General features: G+C 50.6%; 1 protein-coding gene across 4 annotated transcripts in view; it reads left to right on the plus strand.

Annotated features, from left to right (window-relative positions):
• Positions 1-6,591, plus strand: part of ELMOD3 (ELMO domain containing 3) — a 34,320-nt gene extending 27,729 nt beyond the window's left edge. For 2 of the 4 annotated variants that reach the window (XM_060412086.1, XM_060412087.1), the window contains exons 11-12: positions 4,771-4,847; positions 5,108-6,591. In XM_060412086.1, the coding sequence (XP_060268069.1) occupies positions 4,771-4,847; positions 5,108-5,477 (447 nt within the window). In that variant the 3' untranslated portion in view covers positions 5,478-6,591. The remainder of the gene's footprint in view (positions 1-4,770; positions 4,848-5,107) is intronic. The other 2 variants (XM_027966728.2, XM_042246031.1) reach the window with 2 other exon arrangements.
• Positions 6,592-8,942: the final 2,351 nt, after the last annotated feature.

Below are 8,942 nucleotides of genomic sequence, written 5' to 3' on the forward strand. Positions count from 1 at the left end.
GCTGTGTTGGCAGCAGCTGCCAAAAAAAAAAGCAGCCGATCTGGATTTGGTCTTCCTGCTTCAGGGTTCAGAGGTGAGGCATGAAGAGAAATGAAATTTCAAATGAAGAGTCAGAAGTGTCCAGGTCTGATTCCCTCTGCTGTTCTTTTAGTCAGTTCCCAACACACCGCCTCTGTGTAATATTTTAGCTTAAAGCCACACTTTTCAGGTCCAAGGGAACTGCTGAAGGAAAGGAGATACTTTGCTCTGAATTCCAGTTTTTCATGGCTTTTTAGTAAATTTTTATAAGAATGTTCCCGATGGAACTCCCTGGTGGTCCAGTGGTTAGGACTAGTGCTTTCACTGTGGGGGTGGGGGCTGTGTTCAAACCCTAGTTGGGGAACTAAGGTCCCACAAGCCACACACCCAGAAAAAAAAAAAAAAGATACTGTATAAAATAAAACACTTTGAAAAAAAAAAAAGAATGTTCCCAAGAGTGAATGAATGCTAAGTTCAGATCCTGTGTTAATTATGTTGCTACCTGTTCTCATTCCCGTATTTATTTTTAGACTGAAAGAAATCAAGGGAAGGCATGATATTACAGAAGTATTGTGCTAATTAAGTAGTCAGTACCTGAATGTACAGATGCACCGCTGCTGACCTCAGCTGTGGGTAATTATGAACATTTGTTAGCACCTCCTCAGGCCAGCGCTGCCCTTAGCATTTTGCTTGTGTGATCTAAATGACTCCTCAGAGCAGCTCTGCGAGGCAGGTTGTGGGCTAGTAGAAAATGTAGCCTGTGGATCATAAAAGCTGTCTCAGAGAGTTTGTGTAATGGTTAACAAATTGACTCCACCCAGCATGGCCCTCGTGTCGGGGTCCCCAGGTTCATTGGTTCACTGAGCGGACTCCCAGGATTTGGCCTATCGTTGTTCTCTCAGCTGTGATTAACTGCGGCAAAAGCAAGATCAGCAGAGGGAAGAAGTGTGTGGGCAAAATCCATTGGACACCAGACGCAGGAGGAGCTTCCCCTCCCCGTGGAGGCACATAGGATGCAGGGACTGCCAGCTGCATCAAACTGGCCAACACGTGGAATGTTGCCAACTAGGGTCTGAAAGGTTGTTGCTGAGCCGTGAAAGATGCGGGGATTCTTAGCCTCTGAAGGAGAGGAATTCAATCTGCGGCTAGTGACGAGGCTTGATCGCTCAGAGCTTTTGTGTAGTAAAGTTTTATTAAAGTATAAAAGAGACAGAGAAAGTTTCTGACATAGACATCAGAAGGGGGCAGAAAGAGCGCCCGTCTGCCAGCCTTTAGCAGTATGTTATATACCTATCAGCAAGCTGCTAATTAGAGAAAGGAGATGTCTCAAAACTTAGAGTGGCACTAGGCCCCCCACCCACAACATGCATTTTGCAATAACACTGGCACAAGACGAGTCATCCTGGGCCATTGACATGAAGAAGACATGAAGAAATTGATCTTGATCTTGAAGATCCATTGATCTTGATCAATCTTCAACTGATCTTGAAGAAAGGCAGGTTTCCAGGTAAATATATAGTTTCATTAACATAGATTAGGAGAACATACTGGTAAGTTGAACCCTTATGGGTTCTGAGTCATAAGTGGAACTGACCTGAAGAAAGACAGTCTAGGGTAAATACATAGTTCATTAACATAGCTTAAGAAAAACATTTCCATAAGAAAAATGCATTAGCTCAAGGTTTGAGAAAAATTCAGGTGGAACCAGGTGTCGTCATGGCAACACAGAATTTTAATAGAAACCTCCTTTTAATTTTGGGAAAAATTAAAGGGAAGGGAAAAAAATCTGACACTTACAGTTTGTTTCCTCCTGCCGCTTGAGAGAGAGATAAAAAAATGTCTGATACTTGAAGCCTATTTCCTCCATTTGGAGACCTGTGGCCTTCCTGCCTGTTACCCTCTCAGATCCTCACTAGTGATTCAGTATCTGAGGTTTCTACTGAGGGCTGGTCGTGCAGGCACTCTGTGTGTGTGTGTGTGTGTGTGTGTGTGTGTGTGTGTGTGTTTGTGTGTGTGTGTTGTAGTTGCTTCAGTCATGTCCGACTGTCTGTGTGTGTGTGTGTGAAGTTGCTTCAGTCATGTCCGACTGTGTGTGTGTGTGTGTGTGTGTGTGTGTGTGTGTGTGTGTGTGAAGTTGCTTCAGTCATGTCCGACTGTTTGTGACCCCACGAACGATAGCCCACCAGGCTCCTCTGTCCACAGGATTCTCTAGGCAAGAATACTGGAGTGGGTAGCCATTTCCTCCTCCAGGGGATCTTTCCAAGCCAGAGATCAAACCTGTATCTTTTATGTCTCCTGTACTGGCAGGTGGGTTCTTTACCACTAGCACCACCTGGGAAGCCCACCATCTGTGTAGCATGTACCAGAATTCCAGAATCAGATGGAAAGCAGGTGTTCAGCATAAACCATATGGTTTGCACAAACAGATTAGGTACCGTGAGTCAGCCTGGGGGAGTGGTGGGAAGCTTCTCAAAATTCAGGTTCCCAGATGCCAGCCTTCGAAGCATGCTTTTCTAAGGAGGGCAGCCACAGGTCTGCTTTGCTCACTATTTTCTGCAGAGCACTCGGTGTATTTTTTTTTAATTTATTTGTTTATTTTTGGCTGTGCTGGGTCTTCATAGCCACGAGCGCTTTTCTCTAGTTGCCGCAAGTAGGGGCTCCTCTAGTGGTGTGCAGGCTTCTTGCTGTGGGGCTTCCCTGGTGGCTCAGATGATGATGAATCCGCCTGCAATGTAGGAGACCCAGGTTCAATCTCTGGGTCAGGAAGATCCTTGGAGAAGGAAATGGTAATCCACTCCAGTATTGTTGCGTGGAGAACCCATGGACAGAAGAGCCTGGTAGGCTGTAGTGCATGGAGTCGCAGAGCAGGACACCGCTGGGTGGCTAAGCGCACACTCTTGTGGAGCGCGGGCTCTAGGCACAGGCTTCAGTAGTGTGGCTCCCAGGCTCTAGAGTGCAGGCTCAGTATTTGTGGTGCTCAGGCTTAGTTGCTACATAGCATGTGGGATCTTCCCAGATCAGGGATGGAACCCATATCCCCTGCATCGGCTGGCAGATTCTTTACCACTAAGCCTTCGGGGAAGCCCCAGCACTCAATATTTATTTCCTTTTTGGTTTTGAGAGGAGAGCCGAGTCTCATGGAGTTTCGGTGGCCTTCCTGAGGACACACAGCTCACAGATGGCCAGGCCAATGTCTGGAATCCAGGTGTCATGGAAGACCCTGAGAAAAATCCTTGTGGAGCCAGATGACCCTTTACAGTTCAGTGTGTCCACCAGAACTTTCTGCAGTGAAGGAAATATTCTGTCTGCACTGTCCAGTGTAGAGCTCCTAAACACGTGTGGCTGTTGAGCACTTGAAATATGGCTACTTTGACTAAAGAGTTGAATTTTTAATTTTACTTAATTTTCAACTAACATTTCAGTAGCTCCATGTGGCTATCTGCTGTTGTACTGGACAGCATGGTTCTACTTCATAATGTAACATTTTCTTTTGGGGGGAAGCAGATGGAATATGTAGATTTTGGTTCTCATTCTAAACTAAGGGACACACAGGTCTACGTGTTGCTCTCAGCCAACGTCCTTGTGTGGGTACTACGGCGGAAACTAACATGTAATATTTGCAAATCCTCTGGGAAAAGCACCTTTTCATTTGGTTGGGTTTTTGTTAAAGAATAGGAAAGGGGCGTCCCTGGTGGCTCAGTGGTAAAAAATCCACCGGCCAATGCAAGAGATGCAGGTTCAATCCCTGGTCCAGGAAGATCCCGTATGCTGTGCACCAGCTAAGCCTGTGCAGCACAGCTATAAGCCTGTGCTCTAGAGCCCAGGAGCTGCAACAGTTGAGCACATGTGCTGCAACTGCTGAAGCCTGCATGCCTAGAGCGCCATGCTCGTCAGTAAGAGAAGCCACTGCAATGAGAAGCCCATGCACTGCAACCAGAGCGTGGCCCCCACATGCTCACTAGAGAAAAGCCCACACAGCAGTGAAGACCCGGCACAGCCAAAAATAGAATAAATAAATACAATTAGTTGTTTAATCCTTTATGAAAGAATAGGAAGTGGCCACTCTAAAAATACAGCATTCATGTGGACTCCACGGGGGATTCTGAGGCCCTTTTTGGTGAAGCACTCTGGTGGGCCCCGGATGCCCCTCTCAGGAGTGTGACCTGCACAGCCCGTTCTCAGGCCTCTGTGTTACCAAGAGTTGGGGTGCACCCCAAGTCAAAGCTGACTCTCTGCCTACTTGTACGTTTCAGCTTTTGGGTGAAGAGCTTATGAGAAATCAAATAACCGGAAGCCTACAGAAGGGAGAAATGATTTTAAGAACCTACAGAATTGGTTAGATAACTGCACCTCACCCCTCCTGTGTCCATCCAGCTCCAGGGGGTGATGTGGTCCACAGGTAGCACACAGGATGGGTCTGATGAAGGCCAAGGAGAGCTGGTGGGGTGGGATGTTGAAGAGGCTGAGAACTAGCACAGAGGTTTGTGCACCAGCTTTGGAGTGCATTGACCTCAGTAGGAATCCTGGTTCAGTGCCTTAGGAAAGTTACTTAAGGTCATTAGGCCTCAGTTTCCTCATCTGTAAAATGGGAATATTATAGTGAAGATTAAGTGTAAGCATCAATGATGCCAGCTGTTTGCCTCTGGCTGTGATTGTTGTCATCTCCCAAGGGCCAGACTAGATTATGGGCAACGGGAAGCACAGAAGGTAAGAGTCTGGAATGCCACTGACCTGGTACCCCGTCCATTCCAGCAATTCCCCTTCTGTTTGATGTCTGTGAATATCACGCGTATCGCCATCCAGGCCTTAAGAGAGGAGTGTCTCTCCAGGTGAGTCCTCACGCTGCTCACTGCCCTGGCTGTCAGAGCCTGGTTCCCTCACCCCACCACCTCATCCCCCCACCATCTTATCCCCCCAGCTCTCTTCCAAACTTTCTGGCTCCGGGGAACCTGGAGAGACTACCCCTGCACCAGCCTCCCAACCCAACCCTCCTCCTCCACCCTGACCTCAGATGTGAAGTCTGCCCCGGGAAGGGCTCACCCTCAGGTGTCTGTCCACTGCTGAGCGGGTGCCCATCCTTGTCCTGCAGGGAGTGTAACCGGCAGCAGAAAGTGATCCCTGTGGTGAACAGCTTCTATGCCGCCACCTTCCTCCGCCTGGCGCACGTCTGGAGGACACAGCACAAGACCATCTCAGACTCAGGCTTTGTCCTCAAAGGTGTGTGTGCTCTTCTCGGGGTGCCTAGCTCCTGCACTCCTAGTGTCCCTGGGTTCAGGGACCCCAGGGTGGTTGCTCGACTGGTTTTGGCCAGCTTCCCTTCCCCCCAACCCCTATTCATACCTTCTCAAGTTTCAGCTTCCCCAAGTCTCCATCATCCCAAGTCTCCATCACCCCACCCTTGGGAGCCTGCCGCTCTCCTCCCATTCTGGCCAAACACCTCTGGTGACCGTATTTTCTGAATCAAAAGATGGGCCCAACTTTGGCTCAGTTAGACTGACTATTCAAAATTGAGATTGTCCCGGACAGGGTAGAGTGTGTGGCCCCTGTGCCCGAGTCTGGTGTCTTGGTTCCCCTCTGTGATGAGCTCTCCATCTTAGAAAACTTCTTCCCCTTTCTCTCCAGAACCTCTGGGTTGTGCATCCCGGAGCCCCCTCCCCCAGCCTTCTGTTCCCCAATCCTCTCTCTTCCAGATTTGGAGATGTCGGCCAAGAAGAGCCCCAGACGGCTGCTCAAAACCCTGGAGATCTACTTGGCTGGAGTGTCAAAGGGACAGGCCTCCCTGTTGGGGACACAGAAGTGCTCTGGGCCACAAGCCCCTCACTCCAAGGATCTCACTTTCATAGGCGTGTGTGACCTGCCATCACACTCGTCGGAAGGCACATGGCTGATCTGACCAACCCCGGTGGCCACCGGCCAAGAAGCCTTGGAAGGGCTTTCAGAGGGCAGACCCTGGCTGGGCCTCGCCCCTTCCGGTCCTAGTGGAAGGGATGTAGGAAGCCCCTGGGCCTTGTGGGTGGAGCCAAGGGCCCTCACCTGCTTGAGACATCAAGCCATTAGATTAGACTCCCTCTCTGGAGCCCTGCTTTCAGGGCGAGGAGAGCTTTGCTGTATTACTAGTTGGGCGACAGCTTCCATAGTCGGATTCCAGGTAATATCAGTGACAGCGAATGGGTCATCAGGTGGGAGAACCCATATGCACGTTCCACACAGTCCTCTATCAAAGATGCTCCCAAGTAGAAGCGCCAGAACCTGGCAGTGGGTCTTTCAGGTCCTGGGGTCCACAGGACAAGGACCAGACCTGGGCCGAGAATTTAGAATGTGAAGGGAGAGGATAGTTGCGGCAGCAGCCGACAGGGGGCGGTGTGAGTCAGTGCATGCCTTTTCTGGTCCGGCGCCCACCCCACCCTCATCTCTCCCCATGCCTCCTCCCTCCCATAGGGAACCAGGCCCGCAGCTGGGCTCCCCCCATGGAGGCTACACATGTCCCATCAGGGCCGGTTTTCTGGCCTGGTTGAAGGAAGGAGGAAATTCACACACCAGCGGTTTTTGAATAAAATAATTCTAGGTTTAGGATCTCAAATGTTTTTCTTCCAGACACACTTTGCACCGTCCTGTGGCTGTTATCCCGGAGTTCCCCATTAGAGCCAGGCACTCTAGCCGGTTGTTGTCGGCACCGGTCACAGGCCCCGGGAGAGAAGGCCACTGTGCCCTGGCCACACTCCTGCCGAGTTCACAGGCCGTCCAGCCTCACCGGCTGCCCTTACAGACCCAGAGACTGCACACTGTAGCCACTGGCCGAGGTGGCCCTGGCTGTTCTTAAGGGTGGCTGTTATGAGGCATCCACACAGGGTTTTTCCCACATTTGCTGTGGGGGAAGCTACCTGTCACTTTTCACTCGCAAAGGGGCCTCCAGGGCTTTGGAGATAGGGAACAGGAGCCAGGCGAGAGTCCCACCTGGCTTCTCTCCTATCCTCTGACCTCCCCCAAGTAGAGTCATGGAAGTTAGCTGTCCAGCCCCCGCGGGCATCTCCAAGTCTGACTGGGTACAAGGGGACCCGTCACAAAGGTGAAGATGACAGACGGCCACCCAAGTATGGAAGGAACCCATCAGTAGGATGCTTCAAGATTAGGGCTGGTAACGGATCTGCTGTTTGCTTTGTGTCTGCCTGATCTGAACTAATCCTGTGCCCTCCTCCTTTGTCCTGACCAGCAAGAGATGGCAGCAGAGAGCAGTTTAGTGATTCCTGCAGATTCCATTCCCTTGCTCTGAGACCTGGAGGCCAACTCAACAGACCTGGACCGCTAGTGCTCAGCCCATGGCACGGCAGGGACCAGCCCAAGAGAGCCTCTGACTGGAGGGGAGCCCAGTGGCCCCTGCAGAAGCCTATTCTGTGTTACTGCCAGTGGATGCTCTCCATACAGCTTAAGACCTGGAGACATTAGCAGTAACTGTCCAGGGATTAAGCTGCAATTCTGTGGATGGACAGAATTCTGTGGTTGTGAAGGGATGCCTAAACCCTCTGAAAATAGATAACAAAAATCTTAAATCTGTGCATTTTTCTTGGGAAAAACCTTCCAAGGATTTTCATGAGAGACCCAAAATGCTTTACAATGCTAAAAATGTCAGTTTCTAGGGGAAACATCCCTCTTTCTCCTTTGAAAATTCACCCCTGGCACGTGCTGTCTGCATAGGCTATCCAGTGATCGCCGAGATGTCTCTGTGTGGAAAGTTGGAGAACAAGGGGGACATGCAAAGAGCTGACTTTTCTATGCTTCTCAGCACAAAACCACTAAGATGAAATTGATCAGAATTTGTTTCGGATAGGCTTCCCTGGTGGCTCAGATGGTGAAGAATCTGCCTGCAATGCAGGAGCCCTGGGTTCAGTCCCTGGATCAAGAAGATTCCCTGGAGAAGGAAATGGCAACCCACTCCAGTATTCTAGCTTGGAGAATTCTATGGGCAGAGGAACCTGGTGGACTGCAGTCCACGGGGTCCCAAAGAGTTGGGCACGACTGAGCGACTAACACTACTGCTACTACCACTCTGTTTCAGATGGAAGATCCAGTGTGTCAGGGCTTTAAAGCCATACAGCTCTGAGGGCCTGGAGTGACCCTGGGTCAGGACAGCTGCAGCCGTGCCAAGCCTCTAGGACTCCGATTTGTCCAGTCCGGGCTTACCCAGCTCCCACCTTGCTCTTGCCCCCAAGTCACACCCCAGGGTGGGACTGTTTTGGGGTTATTCCCTTCTCCTTCTATTTAGCCCCCTAGTTTCTCTGCTATTCTAGTCGCCACCCCAGTACACAAGAGAATGAATTAGGGAAACTTCTCTGGTAGTCCAGTGGTTAAGACTGCAGACTTCCATTGCCAGGGGTGGGTGTGGGTTCGATTCCTGGTCAGAGAACTAAGATCCCACATGCTGTGCAGTATGCCACACAGCCACCCCCCCACCCCCCGCCAAAAAAAAAAAAAAGCCCTAGGACCTGGATGAGGAAAAGCAACTTGCCCAGGCTCAAAGAGGCAGGTGAGAACCTGAACCCACAACCCTCCTCGACATTAGTCTGGTGCTTTTCCTATGACCCCACGTGGCCCTCAGCCATGCAGTGTACTTAGGACGTGACAAGCTAACCTCCTGCATGGATGTGAAGAGCTATGCTCTTGCTTGGTGAACATACATACATCATTTGGAAGCTGCCTGGCAACAGTTCACTGGAGCACCTGAGGAAATTCCAGCTTGGATGGAGACGCACGCCCGCTGCCACAACCTGCCCCCACTCGGGAATGTGAGACTGAACTGAACCTCGGGCTGAAAATGATCCCAGCCCTGGCCCCATGCCACCTCCCTATTGGGTTTGCAGTAGTGCCAACCAGGCCCACTGGGAGCGCCTGGCCCCTTCAGGAGCTGGCCCCTCTGCAAAGCCATCTCT

This window comes from Ovis aries, chromosome 3 (genome assembly GCF_016772045.2).
Source record: "Ovis aries strain OAR_USU_Benz2616 breed Rambouillet chromosome 3, ARS-UI_Ramb_v3.0, whole genome shotgun sequence".
NCBI classification, from domain to species: Eukaryota; Metazoa; Chordata; class Mammalia; order Artiodactyla; family Bovidae; genus Ovis; species Ovis aries.